Source organism: Sciurus vulgaris (genome assembly GCF_902686455.1).
Source record: "Sciurus vulgaris genome assembly, chromosome: 12".
NCBI lineage: Eukaryota > Metazoa > Chordata > Mammalia > Rodentia > Sciuridae > Sciurus > Sciurus vulgaris.
This window is the reverse complement of record NC_136473.1, coordinates 97820457-97845609: the sequence shown is the minus strand read 5'-3', so window position 1 is coordinate 97845609 and position 25153 is coordinate 97820457. Positions and strand designations below refer to the sequence as shown.

The following is a 25153-nucleotide window of genomic DNA, read 5'->3' as shown; positions in this document are numbered from 1 at the left end:
AAGGAGACAGACACACAGCACATAACAGGAAGATGATGTGGGCTCTGCCTTCTTGGGGGCCTTAACAAGGCCCAAGAAAGCCCACTGACCCTCAACTTATGGGCACACAGCCTCTGCCTTTGGAGCTTTGGATATCCCACACAGAGGCTGGCCACCCCACCCCACACAGCACAACCACTGGGCACTTCTCAGGGCCATTTGTCAGTGCTGCACATGGACCAGGTACTTCTCCTGCTGCGGGACTATGTCTCGATTTCTGTTCGTGTCCCATGGGCTCGCAATTACCTTTGGTGCAATTCCTAAAAACCACCATGCCGCCCAGATTAACCTGTCATCTCTCTTCCTATCTCTTCTTCCTATTCCTCTGTCCCTCTGCCTGTCTCATCTTAAAGCTCATCACCATGACATCAAGTAATGATGATGATGGTGATAAGGACAATAGCTACCTCTTATTGTGCCAGATACTGTCCTAAGTACTTTCCATATATCATCTTGTCTATTCCACTCAAAATTCATGAGGTCTTATCCTTTCCCATTTTATAAATGAGGACCCAAAGCACTGTGAAGGAAGTAACTTCCCCAAAGCCACATAACTCCTTTCCCACAAAATATTGGGTATTATCTTTGCATTGTTAGAACTTTCATAGTGTGTGTGTGTGTGTGCGTGTGTGTGTCCGTGAGAAAGAGAAGACAAAGTCCTTTACCCACAAAGTTTTATGCTTTATGTGTTTGTTTGTTTTACATTTTCAAGTCGCTTCCAGATCTTGAATTGTTCTAGATAGAGTTCAGAGGTTCCAGAAGGCAGAATTTCAGAGTTTTCTTTTAGAGATGTTTCTTAAATAGTTAGCAGCTCTCTGCCCAGCACAATAGGGTGGTTTACTGAATCGCTGTCACCACAGATTTTTCCACAGACCTGGCCTGAGGCAGAGTATAGAGAGGGAGAGATCTTAGGCCAGAGGGAGCCCTAGTTCCTTCTGGATAATTTTGTTTATTTTATTAAGGAGAGGGGGAAATAGGAGGGGAAAGTCTATTTGGGAAGGAAGAGGGATGTGTATTCAGATTGGTTTTCAATTTATGGGATTCAGATCTTTTCAAAGTGTTACTGCATTACTTTATTAAGCTAGCGCTAATTTTGACCACAGAAAACATATCCATACTAAAATATAAATATCAAATTAAGTCCTAAAATAAAGCTCAAGCAGGCTCTTTCATTTTTAAGCTATTCTTCCATTCGCTAGCAATGATTAGCTTGAATGATTCATAATCTTTCATGTCTGTTGCCTACCTTGCCTTTGATCCACTGTAGGAACCAGCTTGAGCCTGAGATACAAGCACTTTCAGCAGAAAACTTAAGGACTGAATTGACTTGAAAATGTGCCCTATGCTATACTCGTGCAGAAGTGGAGGCTTTCTAAGTGACGGAGCCCCACCTGCTCTTCAGACACGTGCGTGGGAAAGGGTTTGCAGGTGTTAACTCTTGTCCTGGCCCCCTGGAGGTAACCAAGAGGCTTCTGAGAGATTCCTTCAGCTACAGTTCTGTGCTGTGGCTTGTGGTTCCAGGGAGGGTCAGCAGCTGAGCACTGACAGGACATCCTACTGTCCTCACTGTCAGCAAATGTTTCTGAGGTTCTGCTAAAAACACTACATTGCTGGGTATACCTCCACCTCTAGAGGCATAAAATACAGCTGGGGCAGCACTATTTAAATTAGCTTGAAATATCTTCTGACTCTCAAGAATGCCTCTGATCCTTTGTTTCCCTAGTGTACACGAGTCACTGGGATTTTATTTTATTTTATTTTATTATGTTAATGATCTGTGAGCCCTAACTGGGTACCAGTCCATGAAGGGCAGGAATCATACCTGTTCTTTATATTTCAACACATTGATTGCGCTGGATGTTCTCTGGCCATTCTGAAAGGATCATGGCTTATTTACTTTGATTAAAATTAAAATGTGGTTTTTAGTAATTCATACTGATTCTAAGTTCCATTCACTTCTCGATTTCTCTTTCTTCCTTTCCATGTGATTTCTCTCATTTTCTCCATTTACTTTTGAGCATCAGGGGTCTGGGTGTGCTTGGGTTAGGTCAGCAGGCCTGCCTTTGAGACCCTCTGGGCATAGGGTCTGGTAGGGATGTCCTGGCCTGGGGATACTCACAGAATAAGACCTTGCACATGGTAGTGCTTTTCAGAGCATTCGTCATCGACTTAGACGTTCTACACAATCCAAAAAAGAGGGTGGATACTGACAAGGAAATCATAGATTTGTCCCAAGTGACGTGGGAACCAGCAACATGGCTGTCAAGAAAATCTGTCATAGGTTCTTCTGGTAAAAGCACAAGGTATAGAAGGTCCCCACACATACAAGTTGGCAACTCCCTGCAAACACCTGGTCTTGAACGTGGAGGGAAAAAAAAGCACTCAAATTCAAAGAATATCTGCCATCGGCCGCCACTGCTGAGAAGCCACATGGACTTTTCTGTATAGGTCCACACTGCTGTGGGTGTGTGGTTTAATCAGGAGCTGATGTTTTCCTCCTTCACCTTCTCAGAAATAATACCTGCCACACGTGAACTTCTGTGTACATGTATAAGTAACCCCCAAGTAAGGTGCAAGGTCATCACACACAACTCTGAAATTCTTAGCTCAAAGAACAGTTATTCCACAAACTTTCTAACCAACTCCTTTAAAGAAGCAGGGTTAAAATTAATTGTATTCATTAAAGGAAGGATTGAGAAGAGGAAATAAGGAGCTGAGCTTTGTTCTGTTTTCCAGCTTACACACAGTTGAAATCGACACTCTCGAGCCAAAACCTTATTGGTAATAAACTTGAGGCCTTCTAGGGCTTCTGGAAAATTTTGATAGTTTTGTTCAGTGGTCAAAGTATCCAAGAAAGAGGCCCAGAGACGTGAAGCCCAGCCTTGGTCCTGAGGCAGGTGTGTGACGGTCAGGCAGGAGCTCACTGTCCTCCTGCCCATTCCAGTGGTCATTCCACTGGAAACACTGCCTCTTTGCTCCCACATCTCAGCGCCAGTGTGGCCTCTTGTGCAGGATTCATTACTGTCACAGTTCTGAGAGACGCCTCTGTATAGTCATTATTTGCAGAAGTGGGCGTTTTCCCATAAAGAAGCACAAGTCCAAAGGCAAGAGACCTTGGAGTTAATAGCATATCGTCGATTGTCCTGCCACCAAATGATTCCAAGGTGAGGAGCCGATGGGCCGTGATGCCAGTAACTGCAGTCCAACAGGAAGGTTTGGCTTTCCCGGATTATCCTCATGTCAAACGTGACATCCCTGTGCGTATGATTCTTAATGTTCACAATGAAATGTGAAATGGTGTTAACAGTAGCCCAAGGATAAAGATTAGAAATCACTTTTAAGCTTCCTTTCTTCTTCCCCCCAGGGGGCTGCTGTATTAACACTCATTATAGCGAAGCAGAGCAGATGGGCAAACAGACTGATTTGTTATTTTTATTATATATATACTTATATATATCTATATATTTTTTCTTTATGGAGCTTAGATGTTGGCTGTTTCATCAGTAAAAGAAAGGAGTTTTTAGATGTTGCCTTGTTTTGATTTCCCTTTTTAATCAGAGGTAGAAAGGGGGCGCTTGGCTCCTGATCTATTAATAATGTAGCTACATTCTTTTCTTAACTGCTGACTTCATAGCTCTCTGTGTATCCATTGCTGCCAAATGATTGCAAGGCCAGGAGCCACCGCACCGCCATGCCAGTAACTGCTGGCCAATCAAGAGGACTTCTCCCCAGTTCCCGCCGCCCCGTGTGGTGAATTCATGTTCTTTCTGGCCTGGGTGTTCTTTATGGAGTTTATCACTTTAGATTCTTTTTCACAAGTGCCTTTTTTGACAAGGAAAGTGTTTAAAATATTTTTGCCTTTTTTTATCCAAAATGAGAAAAGTCTTTAATGAGCAGGAAGTGATATTACTCTTAATATTATGTAAACAGAAATATTTTCCTGAAGCCTCTTAAAAAAAAAAATTCAGGTGTCTCTTCGGGTTTTCTCAAAAGCAGACATTGTTTATTTGACTTCCCAGTCTTATAAAAATGGTTTTTTTTTTTTTTTTTTTTTTTTTACATTCTGTGATATACTTTTTTTTTATTGTAAACAAATGGGATACATGTTGTTTGACTGTTTGTACATGGGTTAAAGGCATACCATTTGTATAATCATAAATTTACATATGGTAATGTTGTTTGATTCATTCTATTATTTTTTCCCTTCTCCCCCACCCCTCCCACCCTTCTTTTCCCTCTAAACAGTCCTTTCTTCCTCCATTCTTGTCCCCCTCCCTAACTCTAACCCTCACATAAAAATGGGTTTTGATGAAACTATATTTATGGTTCAAAACTTAAGGCAAAGAAAAGAAACATTGTAGCCAGGCATGATAGCGCACGCCTGTAATCCCAGCAGTTTGGGAGGCTGAGGCAGGAGGATTGAGAATTCAAAGCCAGCCTCAGCAACTTATCGAGGTCCTAAGCAACTCAGTGAGACCCTGTCTCTAAATAAAATATTAAAAAGGGCTGGGGATGTGGCTTAGTGGTTAAGTGCCCCTGGGTTCAATCCTGGGTACCAAAAAAAGAAAAGAGCTGTTGTAATTTTTCCTTATATCATGTATATAATATGTAAAATGTGTCCATTTAAAAGTAATGGACTTGGGTAGAGAGATCATCCCCTGGTGTAACACAGAACATTCTTCAACATTCTCCATAAGATACTTAAGGCTTGGGGCATGGCATGGCGCAAGGAGGGGAAGGATGCAAAAGATGAATTTGCCTGTTTGCACGTTTTTAAAATCCTTTTATTGAATTTGAATTGGATTACAATTTTGCTGATTTATTTTACCCAAAGAGGGTCAGATATCCTATAATGACAGCATTGCATTAGGTGAGCTTGTGGTGTTGTGGATTATCCTTGCCGCAGGATAAGGTAGACACAACCCTGTGGGGAGGGTTTTCCACAAAGCCCTGGGTAATTAATTGGACCTCATGGTTTTAGAGGTGCCTGGTGGTCCTATTGCTAGATTCTTTAGCTTAAAAACGTCATCCTCAGTGAGACTTCATTTTAGAAGCTTCCATCAAACATCAAAGAGACGCTTCAGTTTAATTTTCACACTGTAATGTGCAACTTGAAAAATAGCAGCCTGTTAATAACAACATGTGAAAATGAGATTCTCCCAGAGGCTCAGTGCTGTGGTCTGTGCGTGAGCACCCTGGGCCTGGTCAGACTCACCTATGTGCTGTGGAAAATGAACAGGGGCGAGGGGGCGGGGAGAGGAAGCCCAAGACTGATGGAAACGGGGAGGCTAAAAACCCAAACAAAGCAAAACGACAAACACCCGGTGCTTATGCGAAGGTGCCAACTGAAGGGACCCTTTCTTGGGCAGATGATTTTGCTCAAAATTCTGAAAGCCTGCTCAGTGTGAGGTCTCAGTGGGTTGAGGTTAAGTGAAAGAATTTTCGGGAAAGAGGAAATCTTGACGTGACCTCAGTCCCTGAAGAGATGCAGTTCAAGGGTGTTTTGATGATGCTTCTCTAGCTGTGGTTGGGTCTCAAACCGGACATCTCTTGACACTCCTTTTCCCACAGCTGAGTCAGGTGCATGTGGGGTGTCCTGGGGTAGCTGGGCCACGTGGTGGCAACACTGGTCTCTCTGATTATCTCCTCTGGCAGGTCCTATTCTATGGGAAGAGAGGAAACCCATACCCTGCCTTTTTTACTACCGTATACCTAATACCTGTATACCAAACATGTCTGTCACTTGGTAGTTTTCAACAAATATCTCTTGATTAAATGATTGTTGTTAGGTCTGAGATCTAAGTAACATAGTAAAAAACTTTCTGCAGTGATCTAGGACTAATTTTATGAATTAGAGATCTCCCACCCCTCAAATGACTTCATAGTTATCACCTTCAAATAGGTTCGTTATTAAAGTGTATTTCTGATGAACTTATAAGACTTGAAAATATCACTCATTTTAATTACTATAAAATATATAGTGTATTTGTTTCAAAACAAAATCTACACCTACTTATGACTTGGAGAAAGCTCCATTGAACAGTAGTTCTCTTTAAAACATATAAACTTTGCCCGGCAGGCTGTGCATAGCTGTACTCCCAGCTACTCTTGAGGCTGAGGTGGGGGATCACTTGAGCTCAGAAGTTGGGGGCCAGCTGTGAAATACAGCTAGAGTCTGTTAAAAAAAAAAATCTTATCTACCTACCTACCTATCTATCTAATTAAAATGAAACTTCCTAAGTAATTATTTTAATTGGATGTAAACTGTGTCGAATCTGCTCATTGACATGACCTTCACCCCAACGCTCGAATAAGAGAGACATCCTTTTTTGTGCGTGTGGTACCAGGGATTGAACCCAGGGGAGCTCCACCACTGAGCTATCTCCCAGTCATTTTTATTTTGAGACAGAGCTTCCCTAAATTGTCCTGTCTGACCTCCAAATTTGCAATCCTCCTGCCTCAGCCTCCTGAGTACTTGAGATTACAGGCATGTGCCGTAAGCAAATAAAATTCTTAAGTTTTCTTTTTCTTATCCTAATTCAATGTATTTGATTTTTGTGTAATATCAACTTTTTAAATTCCAATAAATTTTTTTGTTATCAACAGAACTTTTAAGACACAGAAAAAGCATCATAAAATGCTTTTCGAAGGTAGCATAGGACAGTGCATCTTAGACACTTAACAATTGTGGTTTAACTTGTCTGAAGTTTCACTTTCCACAGTTTTTGTCCCCAGCAGTCAACAAAAATATTAATATTGGTCTTGACTTTCACGAGAGACCATGCTCACTTAACTGTTGTATCATTTTGTTGTAAGGGTCCTATTTTATCGTCATTGCTGTGAATCTCTTACTGGGTCTGATCTGGAAATTAAACATAGTTTACCTATTGTTTGGTATCCTCTGTGGTCTCAGGCTTCCACCTGGGGTCTTGGAACACATCCCCCAAGGAGAGGGGCGGGCGACCATACATCTTGGATAACTGTCCAAGAAACATGGAATTTCAGACATGAAATTGGAAGGAGGAAGGGAACAGGGAGAAGACTACCAAAGAGGAAGGTAGCAAACTGTCTCTTAATTCTGAAAGTCCTCTGCTGGCTTCTGTTTCTCCTTAGCTTGGTTCTAAAGAGGAGGCAGCAGACAGGTAGGCGAGGCCAGGTTTCCTCACGCAGGTCCTCTCTCCTGGATGTGCTTCAGTTGTTCTCTCACACTTCCTCTTAGGAAAGTGGGGCTCCTCCTGTCTGGGAGTCCACACGGGTGACCTCCCTTGCTGGTGCTGGAGGTGAGGGAGGAGAAGGGAAGGTGCGGCCAGGGGTACATGGAACAGCAGCAGCGAGAATCACTGGCCAGCTCGGGGCACCTCCTGTAGGACAGCTTCCCTCCTCCCACCTCTGGAGCCCCGTCCCTTCTCCCATCCCTCCTGTACTTCAGGGATGCTTCTTGAGAAACTGAGACAGGTTGGCAGAATGGATCGCCACACTCATGTGACATTTCTCACAATGTATGCAGACTTGGGTCAGAAAGACTTCCTGTGTCTGGGGGTGGCTTCTGAAGCTGGATAAGGACAGTCAGGCCTTCTCCAAGCCCCCACAGTCCTGGCCTCTTCTCTGTCCCCCGCGTCACTCCTCCTAAAAAAAGCACACACACGAATAAATGTGCTCTTGCTCAGAGAGGTCCTGACACCTGCCTCTTGCCTCTGTCCTTCCTTCCTGATGAACTTCGACCAAACCTTTAAGACCCTACAAAACACCACTTCCTTTCTCCAGTTCCTGACTCCGCCCAGTCATAGTTTGGTGCTGAGATCTCTGCAAATCCTTTATCACAGCACCTATGACACTGTACTGGGTGCCTTTCTTCTTAACGTCCACATCTGTCTCCTGGCAGGCTCCTGAACTCTGCACACCAGTATGAATAAACCATCAAATAGAAATACTATGACTTTAAAGATATTTCTGCTAAATAATAGAATAGTTTGTGTGTGGGTGTGTACTCTCATGCACAAATCTCTAGGACTGGATTTCATATAGTATTCAAAAGATGAAAATTTGAGCCAAATACCATGATGCATGCCTATAATCCCAACGACTCAGGAGGCTGAGGCAGGAAGATCCACCTGGACAACTTAGCAAGGCCCTGTCTCAAAATAAATAAAAAGGGCTGGGAATGTAGCTCAGTTATAGGGTGTTCCTGAGTTCAATGCCCCGCAGCACCACAAAGAAGAAAAGATGTCAAACCAAAGTTACCTAAAGTATAAAGATGTAAATCCTCCTGGATTTGTAAAATTTCTCTCTCTGCAACCCTGGACTTCCTGTTAATGATGTAACATAACCAACGAAAGAGTTGAAGAATCATGCAGACTATAATGTTATCGTCCTCGTCAGTTGTTATTGCAGTTTATATTTGGTGTGATTTAAGATCATGACCGTTGTATAAGTTCATGTATTGGATGGACTAGGTTCATTTGAAATGTCCTCTTGGCTGAGGTTTTCCGGTTTAAGTGATTGGGTTTCCAGATCCATAGGTGCCCTGAGGGCTCTAGGAAGGTCCGGCCTGTGGGAAGCTCCTGGCCACACTCCATAGCACTGTCTGTGCACCCCTGGAGCTTTGGTCGTTCCTAGCCAGCAGTGGGTGTGGGTGCCAGTGGAGGCTAAGGGAGGCCAGGAGTTCCAGGCTGTGTCGGGGTGATGGGTGGAGGTGAAGGGGTGGACAGGACTGGAGTGGATCACCTACAGGACCCTGGCCGGGTAAGGGAGGGAAATAGAAAGCAAACACGATCATGTTGATCTCTGCAGACGCTGAGGTTTCTGGCTGCTCCTTGGGTGGACAGGGAAGGCGGAGTCACTTCGGCTGACCTGAGCATCATCTCCTTCACGGTGTGTCCTAAGCACTCCGTGTGCCTTTGTGAGGGGCCTGTAGAGACCCTGCCCAGAGGCGGACAGCTGTTTGTTTGCCTTTCTTCCTGTCCTTCCATTTTCTTCTCGATCCTACAGACATTCAGACAGCTCAGCAGAATGTCATTGAAAGGAAGTGTAAGACCTTTTCCCATCTCGCTCCCAAAGAGTGTCACCTCGGGTGAAATAAAACACTGAACTCTTTTCAGCCCCAACCGGAAATGTTCAGACTGGTCCATGTTTCAGTCTGAACAGGACGGCTACCTCCTTCTGGAAAAATCTGAGGGAAGAGTGGGCCTGCGGGGGAGGATGAGGAAGGGGAGAAGCCTCTGTCAGTCCCCTGACTGGCTGGAGCTCACGATCTTCCTCGGCTGACTCTGAAGGTTTTGGGGTTTCAGAGCCTTAGTAAGCCTGTAAACACACTGTGCGCCTGTGTGGCGGGTCATAGTGCTCAAATACTTCCTCGTGGGAATAAATGTGTGTTTCCTGCAGTTCTTCTACAAGTCCACCCCTCGGCCACCTGTCGGGTGGGCTGTCCTCTGATCTTGCTTTCTGTGTGGGAATGGACTGCGAATGGCCACTGCCACTCTGTTCTTCAGTGCCACGTCCTGGCCCTGGTGCCCCAGCATTCTGCATGAGTCCTAGCGTGCCGCAGGTCATGCTGCCACCAGGTTCTGGCTCTGCTGGAGTCTCCCTTGCTGATCCAGCTTTCTTCTCCTGCAGGTGCGCACATCTCGACCGGCTCAGCAGCAGGTGGATTTTCTTCGTGTTTAAAGAAAAAAAAAAAAAATGTCCCCTTGTCTGTAGAGATGATTTGCAGTTCAGCCCGGCTGAAGCTGACCGAATGAGACTATGGGCTGTGCCTCCGCCAAGCATGTTGCCACTGTTCAAAATGAAGAGGAAGCCCAGAAAGGGAAAAGCTACCAGAACGGAGACGCGTTTGGCGGTGAGTGCTGTCCCTTGGCACCCTCGACTGCTGGCTCTCGGTGACGGTGAACAGTTGTCACCATCCGTGTCTAATGCCATTGGGGTAAAGGGGTAACAAGACCTGAACTCAGCACCGACCTTCCGTATCATGATTGATAGGGGGCTTCACGGTGGCTTGCGGAGGTCTCACACAGGAGGTAGCATCCGCACCAAGTTCTAGAACCAGGAGGATTCAAACAGATGCATAGGACAGCCGCCATCGAATGTCCTGGTGGGGACAAACTGTGAGACTGAAAAGGGTCCAAAACAAGAATGAGTGAGGGTTTCTGCCCGAGGGAGTGAGGGGTGTTCAGGGTGAATTATGTGTTTTCATATTCAAAAATACAGATGCAGTGCATTTATAGTCATCTTTTAACCACTCTATGACAATTCAAATTGACTTTGTGATATCTAAGTGCAAAGGTCACAAACTGCCAGGTGCACATCTGATCACGAATATATTTTCTTTGCTTCCCTCTCCACCTTAAAAATCAGGACGTTTCACATAAAACCCCAGATTTGCCCAGGAGCTCTCGCAACCCTGCGTCTTCACTCCTTGAGGTGACATTCAGCGGGTGGGGTAGCAGTTGCCCCTTCAGTCAGCCTGTGGCACCCAGTGAAGCACTCACCCTTGCCTGCAGAGGCACACCAGGCCCAGGCCACTCACCAGTTACCTGCCTGGCCACTTACAGGCTCTTGAGTTTCCTGATCTTGAGTTTGCCGGGTAATCAGTTACTGCTCTGATAAAGTAGGGATGTGTACACAATTCCAGGGCATAGAAGGCAGAGAAGCAGTTTTTGTTGAATGACTTTACCAGTGATACCTACCACTTGACATTCACATGATTACTTATAAAAATACCTCTTCATCTCTTGCTGCATGAGGAACCTCATTGAGATAACGTTTGCATTGAGTCGCACCATTTGGACACTGTCAGACAATTCTGTTGCTTGTCCGACCTCTAGCTTTTAATCCGTTGTATTGGTTACTCTGGTCCTCTGGTGAAGAATTAGGAATACTACTTCAGAGCTAATGTTTTATGAAAATGGACTAGTCCAAATGAGAAGGCGAATTTTGTTTTGTTGTTTTAAGAAGATGTATTTGCTGGCTTGGACACATTTTCCTCTCATGACTGCCTGTAGAATTTAGTACCGTGGAGAAAAGTAATGCATGTATGTGCATCTTAATAAAACTAGAATCCAGGTTGCTGAGGCCTTGGTTTTGGGGAAAATAGCTAATTGGAACCGGAGTCATTACAGTCACCCACAAATGCTTAACTTTTAAGAGAAGAAAAAAAAAAAAATCTAACATCAGGGATTTGTTGGAAGCAGCTTCTACGTGAGGCCTCTGTGTCATTATCATTTTTGTGACAGAGCTCCTTTGTATGGGGCTGCCACCATATGTCAGACACCGGGAGGCATTTACATTCATTTTCATGTTGAATTCTCACAACAGTCCTGTGAAATATGTGCCATCCGGTTTTGCATATCTGGAGCTTGAAACACAGATATGTTAGCTGGTGGAAGGCTGCCTGTCTACCAAGTGACGCGTCTCTCTATCTCTCTCAGACTCGTCCACCTGTCTTTTCTTTCCTCTCTTTCTTTCTTTCTTTCTTTCTTTCTTTCTTTCTTTCTTTCTTTCTTTCTTTCTTTCTTTCTTTCTTTCTTTCTTTCTTTCTTTCTCTCTCTCTCTCTCTCTCTCTCTCTCTCTCTCTCTCTCTCTCTCTCTCTCTCTCTCTTTTTTTGTATCAGGGATTGAACCCAAGGGCACTTAACAACTGAGCTACATCCCCAGCCCTTTTTATTTTAATCTGAAGACATGGTCTTGCTAAGTTGCCTAGGACCTTACTAGGTTGTTGAGACTGCCTTCCTTGTCGCTGGGATTACAGGTGTGCACCAGCACCCCTGGCCACCTTTCTTGATGTTTCCTAATGCCCAGCCGTCTCCCATTGGTTACTCATTCTTTAATGCTGTGTACTAGGTGGAAGGGCATTTGCTAAATGCTATGAAAATCACAGAGGTAAATAATCCACGCACCGTGCTATGTGGGACTTTATGAGAGGATAAGGTGGTGTTGGGAGGCAGAACAAACCTGGTACCAGAAGAGGAAAAAGTTAGAGTGGGGGGGCACAGGACGGGCAGCCTCGCTGAAAGGCAGAATCGGAGCAGCTCTCTTACAGAGGCGACATCTGAACCTGGCCTTCAAGGGCTGCAGGAATCTAAACCTGCTGGGCGAAGGGCACAGGAGGAACCAAGAGGAGGAAAGGCTAGAAGTCACATGAGATGTAGTCAAGAATTACAATAATCCAGTTTGCATGGAATATAAATGTAAGTGGGAGAAAACTCAGGGTTAAATTATAGAGAACTTAAATGCCAAATTGTAATCTTGAGAAGGATAATCTTAGACTGCAAGAACAAGGTTTGGTGATAGTCAATAGAGATTTTGTGCTTTCAGCCTGCTTAGCCATGAGAACACCTAACTATCTATTTCCTAATTTAGTCACGATTCTGTAGCCAGGAAGACTCCGTCGTTCTACTGAACCACGAGCATCTTGCAGGTGTAAGTATCTGAGAAAGGATGCTGTGCTAGTCGACGGTTGCTGAGCATTAGACAACCTTAAGATCTCAGTCACGTTCCATAGTGAGCATTTCTTCCTTGCTCGTGAGTGTCGTGAGTTGGTGGGCTGGTCCGGGTGGCACTTCTCTCCTTCCTCTATTTTCCTAGTCCTGGGAGCAGTGCGCCAAGGGCATTCCTTCCTCTTGGGGCAGGAGTGCAAGCCACACGCATGGTGCTTTGCAAATGTGGCTTAGAACTGGCCTGCTGTCACTCAGACCATGTTTTGCCAACCAAAACAGGTCACATGAACAAGCCCAAGGTCAAGAGGCAGAAAAATACACTCGGACCTTGGTGCATTCACGGTACACTCTGACCAGGGTGTGGATTCAGGGAGGGTCAAGAACTGGGGCTAATCCGTCTACTCCAAACCTACCTTGTCATTGCTGTCTCTGTGGCTCCATTGAGTCTGTACCTATAAGGTGCATTTAGGGCCTCTGCTTAATTTTCTTCATCTCCACAGTAGTGATGTAGCACCATTATCTTATTAGGCTAACATAAATACATGCAAGTTTGTGATATGGTGTTAAATAAGGGCAGACAGAGCTTCACCAATCAAGAAAGATATTTTTTTCCTAGCTTTACCAGGGCTCTGGGGGCAGAATTGACAGAATCCAATGTCAAGATAAGTGCCAGAACTCTAGATGTTACTGTCTGCTAGAGTTTAAATATGACAAGAGAAGGTCCTATCTGTGTTACTTTACTTAAATTAGTTTGCAAGGAGACGTTTGCAGAATCCCAAGATGGTCCCAGATGGTAGCAGATGAATGATAAGTCTGGCTCATTTTAAGCATGTGCTATCTTTTGTTACCCATTGTTTTGGTGATCTTTGATTGGATAATAAATGAGCTGGAATGTAGTAGCTTGAAACAGTACTGGTTTGTTATTGCTCAGGATTCTGTGGGATGACTGGGGTTCATCTGCTCTTCTCTCCTGGGCTTAGTCATGCAGCTGCATTTAGCTGGGATTTCAGCTGGACCCAGCTGTCCACCAGGGCTTCAGGCCTCTGTGTCCAAGACCTCTCCTCCCAACTGGGTAGCCAAATTTTCACATGGCCACCATCTTCTAAGAGGAAGTGGAGACTACCAGGCTACCTAAGACCTGAGCTGGAAAGTCCAAGAACGTCAGTTTTGCTGTATTCTCTTGATAAAATCTAGTCATGAGGGCAGCCCAGGGAGCACAGAGGCACACCATCTCTGAGGAGGGAAGGAATTTGGGGAACCATCTTTGGAGATGGTTCCATACCCTTGGGAAGAGGTAATTACAGCCCTACAACTGGATTATATTCCAACCAGGGCATATTTTTCACTGAATAAAATGATCTCATTCACTTTTAAAAGGTAAATGTTTTGAAAATGTTATTACAACCTATTGTTGAAGATTTGACAAGATCTGTGAAGGGTGGCGTACTGGGAATGGCAGTGAAGTATGTGTCTCTGAGAGTGAGTACGTGCACGCACACACAGTAGATTCCTTTCCTAAAGGTGTTAATTCACAGTTTTCAAAGAGACACTGGAGAGCTTTGATGCTCAGTGTCTTTGTACAACTGGTAATTTTCATTTTGGTGAAGCAGTTTGGTTTCTCTGATGTTTGGATTATTTAGGAGACAAACCACTTGAAGTGTGTTTGACAGAATTCTGTAGAATATCCCACCATTGAGGAATAAGTGACAAATGGCATCTTTTTTTGGTGGTACTGGGGATTGAACCCAGGATACTCTACCACTGATCTATGCCCCCAACTCTTTTCTCATTTTGAGACAGAGTCTGGCTAAGTTGCCCAGGCTGGCCTCAAATTATGATCTTCCTGCCTGGTGTGTATCACTGCTGCTGGCAGAGATCATGGTGTACCTAAATTTTGATCTTGACTCCTAGATTTCAAAGAATTTTTGAGTTCTTTGATGAGGAACTTTATCACTGATATTAACCTACATGTTTTCTTACATGTTCAATGTTGAAGCATAAAAGATCTCAGATCTCAAGTTCTGCTTTAACCAACTGTGGCCCTTTCAGAAGTTGGATCCTGGATAGAAGGTTCCATCTCTATATTGGAATTTTCCTCCCCTCAGTGGTCAGGGCAAATGGGAACAGTGGTCAGCAGATCTGCATAGGTCATTCAGAGGACAGCTGAGCACGTTGCCAAGACCAGCTTGCAAAAAAATAAATGACCAACAGTGGAACAAGTTATCGTGAACTAGTCAAGCAAGTTCTAAGGGAGCCAAATTGTGTGGGATTTGGTCAGCGGTCATTCACGGAGACACTGAAGTAGGGTATAGAGTAGATTCAGGCTTTCTTAGGGAAATTAACATATCAAAACCTGGGTCCTCACCTCTTCTCAGTCTACCACTGGGGGAAGAAGCTCACACAGTGACTTCCTATTCCTACCTTTTCTAGTCCCTTTCTTCCAATAGCGTGTCTTTAAACAGTCACTGCTGGCTCTTGCCATCTGTTCCCAGACCTCATGAACCCCTCCCCTCGTCCTAGCAGCACTTTCCCGATCACTATGGTAGTTCGGTGGTTGTAGCCCCCACCCAGAGGATTCCAGGGTCCTCGGAACTGTCTCCCCTTGGTCTTCTTTGTTGTTTGTTTCTTGCTGTTGTTAACTCCAGGTTTTTGTTGTTGTGTTTTTGCACCCCAGTTAGGTGGCTTTTCTAAGGTACTCCTCCGCTGGGGTTGAATCTTTTGCTCCGGAACTTTGTGCCTCGTTCTTCTCCAGCACAACCCCACGTCCTCAGTCAACACTCAGCACCTCTGAAGGTGGCTCAGACCCACTTTGCCAGCCTCCTTTCATGCTGTCCTTCCAGCCAGTCTCCATGACTCACCCTGTGACCTCATCCCACACCTCTGTGCTCCAGGCCCTCCAGGACATGGTGACCTCTGCTTGACATGGGCCTTTCTCATGCCTTCATCTCTTAAGCTAATTTTTCAAATGCAGACTCTTGTATAAAACCTTTTCTGACACCTGCAGAAAGTCTCTCTTTCCTGCCATCCCGAAATACCTTTGTATGTCCTCACTTTGTTTAATGTAGTTTATCTCCATGTGTAATCTCTCTCAATGAACTGGTTATCCCGTGTGGCAGGGGCTGTGTGATCTTGAGAGGACCCAGAGTTCCCAGAAGGCCAGGCAGCAGGAAGCAGAGGAACTGCTCAGGAATCAAGTTGGGCACAGACCATACCAGGGCCTGCTTATGCCCAAGGTGACCTCAAGGGCTGCACAGTTTCGTTTAAGGACCAAGCAAGTCTGATGTTTATAGACACCCCCATAAATGGAGGTGCCTAGATTATTATAGTAAATTCTTTTGGAATGGTGGTGTAAGACCAAGCAGGAGGAAAGCCAGAAACAATTTGGCTGTAATCTATCACTTGGGTTTTATATTGTATGTAGCTTCAGTTATGTTCCCATCCTTGACTGGTCATAAATTGCGAACATATAATGGCAATGTGTATGTGTGTGTGTATGTGTGTGTGTATGCGTGTGCATGTGTGTATGGGAGAAAGAGAGATGGCATTATGCCAATCTGCTACCCACCTAAAATTTCTCGTGGGGCCTATTTCACAGGGTTATAGTGAAGATTAAATGAGAAAATCCATCGGACATACTTAAAAATCGAACGCAGTTAAAGGCAAAGTAATAGTTCAGTGTTTATTCCTCTAATAACTTCTCATTGCATAAAGAGAAGATTAAGGATACCTGTATCTGCAAGATAGTAACAGAGAATCCTGTCCGTGCTGTTTAGTATCATAGCTGTTAGGTACCTGTGGCTAGTCCTAACAGAAATGTGCTCTAACTGTAAAGAGCACTTTTAATTTCATACTAATGAACATTTAATATGAAAAAGAATGTAAAATATTTTAGTAATAATTTTGCTATTGATTACATGGTAATATGGTAACTTGGAAATATTGGGTTAGGTAAAAATATATTAAAATTCATTTATCCTGCTTTTTATTTAACGTGCCTACTAGAAATATTAAAATGTAACACATGCCAGGTTCAGTAGTATGTGCCTGTAATCCCAGCAACTCTGGAAGATGAGGCAGGAGGATCAGAAGTTGGAGGCCAATTTTGATAATTTGAGAGACTCTGTCTCAAAGTAAAATAAAAAAGGGCTGAGGATGTAGTTCAGTGGTAGAATGCTCCTGGGTTCGATTCCCAGTACAAATAGAATAGAACAGAACAGAACAGAATAGAACAGGACTCGCGAGGTATTTCTCTTGGGGGAGGGAGGACAAGATGGCAGGGTTTGGGAGGTGACTTGTATGAGGAGGAGCAAAGCTCTCTAACCTGCTCCTCTCTGTGCTAACTAGTGGCATTCCTTAGTGTCCCTAATGGATTTTTTTTTTTTTTTTTTTTTGCCATTGGCTTCTGAGGTTCTTATTTCCCTAAGGTTAGAAAGGGAGTCGTCCTTCTCCGTTTTTGTTTTCCAGGAGTCTAAGGGATGGTTAAGAACCCCCAGGGCAGGAAAAGTGTTGGTGGGTTTGTGATAGGGCTAGATCATAGTCCTAAAAGCTGAAACGCTTTTAGTCAAAATAAGTGAGAAGCCAGATGCGGTGGCACACGCCTGTAACGGCTGGGGAGGCTGAGGCAGGAGGATTATGAGTTCAGAGCAACTTAGTGAGTCCCTCAGCAACTTAGTGAGATCCTGTCTCTAAATAAAAATATAAAAAAGTGCTGGGGATGTAGCTCAGTGGTTATAGTGTCCCTGGGTTCAATCCCTGGTACCCAAAAAAAAAAAAAAGTGAGGAACACAGTCTCGGGTGTAGGCTTGAAAGACACCACGAAGTCTTCAGCTGAGCCTCAAAAAGCTCTTGGTGGCAAGAAGTGCATAGGAGCCTCAGGAAGTCATGAGCCAGTCCACCTGGGCCAAGGGTTTTAACTGCATTTTGTGAGTACAGAAACCATCTTCACTTCCTTGCCTCCTTTGGGTGCTTCCTGGCCACTCGATGGGCGCTCGCTTCGGCAGGGGAGATGGGGCATGTATGGGAGCATGCAAAGAAGGGCTGTGCGTGCTGGTCTCACCGCTGGGGTCTGAGTCCTGTCCTGCCCTCGGCAAGGAACTTCACTCACATCTATAACACGGAGACAATGGCAGCGTTCACCACGCGGAGCCGGGTGGGAGGGAGGGCGCGTAGGACATGCCTGGTGCGTAATGCGCACTCCGGCATTACTTGTGACTGTGAGGATATTTGCCCGTGTGCCCTGGCCCAACCTCTTCACCTTTGCCACCTGGACCACCGCAAAATCTACCTCCTGCAGGTGGCTGCTTCGGTCCAGTCTGGTCTAGCTGAGGTAAAGCTAGTGCATGTTTCTTCTTGGAAAAGTATTCTGACAAAGTCCAGAAATGCTCTCTGCATTCTGTATTTTAAAAAGAAAAAGGAAAAATCCAAGTGCTGCTTTTCCTTCATGCACCAACCAGCGTCATGTCCTTTTAGTGACGTGCCTTTGTCACTTGTTGCTGCCAGGGACCTGACTGCAAGAGGAGGGGGCCTCTGGGTTCTCAGATCATCGCAGGGCGGTGCCTGCAGGGCCCAGGAACCCCCTGGGGGTCTCCTTCCGTGGCTCTTTTGCCCTGCAGGTGCCTCATGTGTCTGTAGCTGCCTGGCGTCCTGGGCCAGGAAATGAAAGTGAACTTGGCCCTGGAGAGGGCCGAGGAGGAGCTCTGGTGCCTCTGGCCCTCACATCATTCAGTGGAAGGCACAGAGGACTGGGGCTGCGGGCAGTTTGCTTGGCGCTGTGGGAAGTTCTAAAAAAGGGACTTACAAGAAGAGCGGAGGTGGGAGGTTTCTTTACCACAGCAGCTCTCCACGGAGTTATTTTCTCCTGAGTGACATCACAGAATTCAGGAATCCAAAACAGTGGCTGCTTCCTGGAATCCTGGCCCGGGTGACAGAAAGGACCAGCTTTGCCCTGGGTACCGGCCTGGCCGCTTCCACCCCTCAGTGCCCAGCCTGCGTGTGCAAGCCTCCTCAAGCCCCGGGCCTGCTCTCTGGAGACCAGTGCGACTCCTCCCTTCTGCACCCGGGCTCAAACCTGGCTATTTCCTTTGCCCCTGAAGTTTTACAGTGTGTCACAAACACAACTGTTATTCAGGTGCAGCGGCACACACTTGTAACCCCAGCTGCTCAGGAGGCTGAGGCAGGAGGATCACAAGTTCAAGGCCAACCAGGGTAACTTAATGAGACCTTGTCTCAAAGTCAAAATACAAAGGGCTGGGGCTGCAGCTCTGTGGCAGAGCGCCCCCGGGTTCAACGCCCAGTGCCATAAAAACAAGAAGACAAAACCACCACTTCACAGTTTGTAAGGCTTTTTCGTATGCAGTTATTATCAATATCGTCCCCGGTTGGAAGAGGAAGCTGAAGCTGAGACCCATCCTAATTCAGTAAACTGAAGAAGTGAAATTGTGGCTAGACTTGTGGCTATTGGTCCTTGCCTGGGGAAGAGGACCTCGTAGGAATAAGAGCCCTGGAGGTGGCGTGTCTGAGCCAGGCTTTTCTCAGGCGCATTTGGGAAGCAGTTGTTAACTAGCTGCTTGAGCTCAGCCTCAGTTTTAAATAGGGATGTCTGGAGACTCTCTTCTGGTAATTAAGGCTATTTTTGACCTGAAATGAGTGTCATGGTAACCACACAGTCCTGAAATCTGGCAGATTGGTTTCAAATCGTGGCTCAGCTACTCACTAACATGGAGTCTTGACAGATGACTGGGCCTCCCTTTGCCTCAGTTTCTCCATCTGTACAGTGTGGGGAATCCTAGTCTTTGCCCGTCTTAGGACTGTGGTGAGGCTTACGTCATCACGTCAGCCGTAGAATGCGACTTGGCGGCCGATGACAAGTGCCAGGTGAGGCTATTTGTTCTTAGTACCTTCACGCCAGAGGTAAGGACCCCCGGGCCTCTGACCTGTCCCCTTGCAGCTCCTGGAAGTTGTTGATTGTTCTTCCCTGATCAGACTAGGGGAAAGTGTTTAATCAGTTTCTTGCAGATATGTAATTCTCCAAACTTTAAAAAAAATGGTCAGTTATCACACAATCCTTATCTTTTTATTTTGGATTTTAAGAGATTTGTGTTACTATGGTTGGTTCTTTCTTTGATCTAGACTGGCTTTTGTTCTGTGTAAGGAATGTGTCTTTTAATCAAAAAGAACTAAGAATACGGCTTAAGATATGTCACATATTCATGAATATAATAGTATCCCATATTTCTGTGTAAATGTGGATTTAAAAATTCCCCCCGTAGAGATAAACAAACTTTACTTTTGTTTATCAGACATATATTATTACAAAAGTGTGTGAGGTGCATAACCCAGCATTTTCCTACTTTTGTGTGTGTCAGGCAAAGGGAGGATGTTTATAGAAGTAAGGACATTTATTTCTGTTAAAGCACCATAGAGAGACCAGAGGGAACAGATGATACCCCCAGGATTATAATTGGAAAAATGCATCTATAACCAACTGAAATAAAAAGACAAATTAGGTACTATTTCAACTCACATTTTATCCTTTAAAAATATTTGGTGCTGGGTGTGGTGGTGCATGCCTGTAATCCCAACAACTTGGGAGGCTGAGGCAGGAGGATTGCAAGTTCAAAGCCAGCCTCATCAATTTAGTGAGACCCCGGACAACTTAGCGAGACCCTGTCTTAAAATAAAAAATAAAAAGGGTTGGGAATGTGGCTCAGTGGTATAGTGCCCCTGGGTTCAATCCCCTGTATCCAAAATAAATCAATAAATTAAATTTAAAAAGATAAAAATAAGAATATTTGGTTATCCATGTTTTTACAATTGAATTCCTCAATTTACCCCATCATGTTAGAATTGTTTTAGATGAATCTAAAATTTTAACTGGAAAATGTGAAACTATAAAAGTACTACAAATATACAAGGAAGTGCTTCTTATAGGTTACAAGAATGTCTTAGGGTACAAAATGTCTTTTTCAAATGCTGCAAAATTCAATGCCATAAAAAAAGATTGATTAATTCGGCTACATAAAAGCCTTGAACCTCTGCGTGGCAAAAAAAAAAAAAAAAAAAAAAAAAAAAAAAAAAAAAAAACCTCTATAAACTAAGTTAAAAGACAGACATCAAACTGAGAATAATATTTGCAGCACAAATAAGGTAAATGTTGCTAATTTAAAAAGACCTTTCAAAATAATGTAAGGAAAGAACGATCTTGGAAAATGGACAAAAAGTTTGTGACCAAGCCTTCAAAAAAGGGAAAATGTGAAAGGCCAATAAACACACAGAAAAATATCCACCTTCTCCATGATAAAGGTAAACCCACATCAGCTCCCCCAAACAAAAACACAGCAAAGCAAAATATTTCTGTTAGCCTCTAATTGGGCAGGGTTGGGCACCTGTCTCACATCACAATGGGGAAATGTCAAACCAGGACAATTATTCTGGGGCACGGAATAGCCACACATGTATCACACACTTAGATGAGCGTGTCTTTTGCTCCAGCAGTGCCACTTTTAGGGATCTGTCACCAGGAGATAATGGGACCAGCCTGTGCGTGGTTCACCCCGTACGTTCCGGGGTCTTTTCCACTGTTGGGACATGCGTGGATTAGAGTCTTAAAAAGATCAGGCCCCGTGTGTAGGTATCGGATGGACAGGAGTCTGCAGCTTGTTATTAAGTGAAGAGTGCGGGGTCTTCCACAGCCCACCTTACTTGCCCTTTTTCTTTGTTTCAGTTGTATGGAAAATTCTGTGCCAGGGGGTAAGGGGGAAGCTTGGGAGGTGGCCCACCAGAACTTCAGCAATGGCAGTTTCTCCGTTGTGGAGTTTCAGGTGATTCTTCCTTCCTTCTTTGTGTATTTCCGTATGACTCGAATCTCTCACAGATTTATCTGAGTGCACCTATTTATGTGGCTAAACATGATTCGGATGTTTCCATCTTCCACGGGCTTCCGTTGTGTGTTCCAAGTGATCTCTCCCACGTGAGGAAGCACTCTCTCCCTGGAAATAGCAGCAGGGCGGCAGGGGTCCCACTGATGGACAGGTTGCCCAGGTGAACAGATGGGGTCTGACCCTGGGCTCTTGTTGGTTTCATTGAAGTCCTCGCGTTTCCCTTCAGTCTCTGAAACCCTTGTGGACTGGCTCATCTGCCTTAGGCGTCCTGCCAGGCACCAGGCGACAGAGATTGGTAAACCTGGTCTCTGCCTTTAAGGAACTGATCAAGGGGTGGCAGATGGGCATCTCCACACAGTGTCAGTATCGTGTGGTGATGATGCAGAAGGGTCTCTCATCCCAGGAACAGAGGACCCACAAAGAGGATGATGAAAGTCTCTGCCGAGCCTTAAAAGATGAATAACAAAGGAACTGAGGTGGGACTGGAGCTGGAGGCTGAGAACAAAGGCTCAGAGGTCCACCATGCCTGTGCTGGTAAGCCATGTCACAGGGGGCCCGGCGACCTTGACCAAACCCGCAGGAAACAGCTCACGCTGGAGAGTCTTAAATATTGGGTAATTTTACCCTGATTTCCCCCCAAAACTGAGACGGTCATGCAGACAGGACAAGAGTGGTGTTAGGAACAGGGGCGTCAGTTGAACATTTGGGAAAGGCGAGAGTGTAGATGTCATTCTCTTTCCTTCAGTGGTCAGCCTCAGCCTAGGTGGGGTAATTATGGACCCTGAAGCTGTCATTCCAAACGCAGCCCTGCGTGTGTGCGACGCTGTATTATTAAATCACGATATAACCACCCACCCAAAAAGGGTGCAATGGTGTGGTATTCTTCCCTTGTGGGATTAGACATGACGGTTACTGCGCATTGGTGTTTTCTCCAAGGTAGCCATTTGTGGCCGTGTGCCTCCTATGTCACATGGGGTGGAATGAGAAACACCAAACCAAGGTGCTAGTCACTACCTGGAGAGGCAGGTGGGCTCTTGGTGCAGGAGAGCTCTGAGTCTCTGCTCCTGTTTTTAGAGGGAGGACTGGGACCCAGTGGGACGTGTCTGTGGCCCGTCGGTCCCCATGGGAGAGCAGCAGGAAGGACCACCATCCCCCCACCCACGCTCTCCGAGAGTTCCTCGGTTGTGAACTGTTTTTTGGTTTTGGAAGTTTGTGATCAAAACTTGGCATCACAGTTTGCTTCTGATAACAGCGCTCTTAACAGTGAGGAAAATTGCTTCAACCTGCAAAATGTGCCCTCAGTAATGGCCCTCGGTCAGGGTCTGTCGATCGGCCAGTTAGAAGGTTGGAAAGGTTCCATTGGAATGCCTGTTTATGAACAGACGCTGCGTGCTTGAGGGTGGTGGATACAAAAGAAGCAAAACCAGGTGTTCTCACCGCAGAGAGTTTACTGAGTTTCAAAAGAGGAGACATTTATGCACCAGAAATTGAGACTAGGGAACATGTACCAAAGTGCTATACTGGGTTTCTGTTCCTGCAAAATATCTACCAGTGCAGTGGTGCTAGGATCCGAATATTCTACACAAAATTCACATGTCGAGCCAGGTGTGGGGCACATGCCTACAATCCCAGCAGCTCGGGAGGCTGAAGCAGGAGGATTGTGAGTTCAAAGCCAGCACATGCCTATAATTCCAGCAGCTCGGGAGGCTGAGGCAGGAGGATTGTGAGTTCAAAGACAGCACATGCCTACAATCCCAGCAGCTTGGGAGGCTGAGGCAGGAGGATCGTGAGTTCAAAGAGAGGCAACTCAGTGAGACCCTGTCTCTAAATAAAGTACAAAATAGGGCTGGGGATGTGACTCAGTTCTTGAGTGCCCCTGAGTTCAATCACTGGTATCCCCCATTGCCCCCCAAAATTTCATATATTAAAATCCTAACTCCCCGATGTGATGGTATTGGGAGGTGACTGGGTCACCGGAGGGCAGTCCTTATGAATAGGACTGGTACAGCTCTCACCAGACATGAATGTGCCAAGCATGCTGACCTTGGACTTCCAGCCTCCAGAACCGTGAGAAATGGGCTCATGTTGTTTGTAAGCCACCTCGAGTCATGGCTTGGTGTTTTGTTACAGCAGCTGAGCTGAGGAAGACAGTGGGCAATGGGAAGAGTCAGCGTGGGCCTGCTTTAGGAATAGGGAGAGGTTAAAACGGGATGGCAAAGAAGGGCATTTTCTGCTTGGAGAAAGACCAGAGAACCACCATTTGTGACCACTGAAGGTGAGCTCCTTGAAGATAATGCCCATCATTGAATCACACATCCCTGGTGCTGAGCACAGTGCCCTGCATGTAGTCGCTTAGTAATTAGTGAACGGATACTAGTAATGACCTTAGCTGTTATTTACTGGGTAATGCACGCCCTGAGGTGAGGAGGCTGCAAGGAGGAAGTGACCTGCCTCAGTTTCCACAAGTCATGGCCTCCAGGTCCGCCGGGGAACTTGGCCTTACCTCAGCGAGCAGCGTATGCCTTCTTCTTCCTCCCCTCGGTGGGACTGGGGACTGCACCCAGGGGCACTTTGCCATTGCGCTGTGTATCTAGTCCTTTTTATTTGCTGGAAGAGCAAAGTCTCACGTCGTCTGCCTCTTCCCTTCTCTGCCAGGCTGCTGTACGGTCACACACTGGTGTATTGAGCTTGTTGTCTGTGAGGCTTCTGGGCCCTGGCCTGGCTGTGGGCCCTAGTGACTGAATGTCCCCAGCCCACACGCGCTCAGTGCCCACTTCTTGCCATGAATCGTCACACATCAGGGACCTTCGGGGGTCTAAAGAAAGAGCACCCTGGCACCAGCGATGCTCTGCACTGAAAGCACGCCCTCAGGATGTAACCCCCTGAGCCAGCTCCTGCTGCTGAGCCTGCGGGCTGGGCACAGGAAGAGCCAGGGCGCCTCTGGTTCAGAGCCTCGTCTGCATGTGTGGCCCTGGGATTCCTTGGACCCAGTGAAAGCCTGTGTGCGCTCCATGATTAATGTGTCCATATGTACAATGGATAATGAATCCCAAACCCTCTCGACTTTGGGATAAGAAGACCACACACAGAATTTACTGGAGTTGATGTTTTGTGTTTGTTTTTTATTAAGGATTTTTATTTATTTGCTTCATTCATTGCATTAAAAGGCAAATATTATTTTAATGCTAAAGGCTTAATGTTAAATGGGAAAAAAATGGGTTATGAAAGACATATAGAACAATTCCACTTATTAAGTGAGAATGTGTATTCATCCCGTGGGTGTGTGCATGAGCTTCGGAAGCCCCCAGGTGCTAACCAGGAAAGGGCAGTAAGGATCATCTTTCCGGTGCTGGTCAGGCGTGAGCCTTTGGGCTGCTTCCACACTTCCCAGATATTCCACCTCTTTTTTTCTAAAGGATGGTGTTTTTAGAAGTTGCATGCCTTTAAAAAAAAAAAAAAAAAAGAAACCACCATGGTGAATTTTACTTCTGCAAAGATGAAAATGTATTATTCATGAGAAAATGACTTAGAAAAGTTTCCAAAGGTTGTTGGTTTGTTGGTTTGCTTAGTACTTTTTATGTACCAGGCACTGTTTTAAGTGTTTTAGTATTTATTAATTCATTTACTCTTCAGAACATTTCACGAAGTAAGTCACAGTTGTACAGATGAGGAACCAGTCAGTTTTGTCCCCATCTCTCTATATCTTACAACCTTGTAGCAAGTCCTTTCTTAGCTTAAAGTCATTGACTGTGTAGTTTTAAGAAAAACCATGTAGTTGAGACCCAGTTTATTAAGAAAAAACTC

The 25153-nt window shown here is 45.3% G+C and overlaps 1 protein-coding gene across 1 annotated transcript in view; it reads left to right on the top strand.

The window, feature by feature from the left end:
• Positions 1 to 25153, top strand: part of LOC306642350 (uncharacterized protein C1orf21) — a 222944-nt gene that overhangs the window by 73668 nt on the left and 124123 nt on the right. Inside the window, exon 2 of the mRNA XM_079108038.1 lies at positions 9652 to 9874. Within this exon, the coding sequence (XP_078964164.1) occupies positions 9781 to 9874 (94 nt within the window). The 5' untranslated portion in view covers positions 9652 to 9780. The remainder of the gene's footprint in view (positions 1 to 9651; positions 9875 to 25153) is intronic.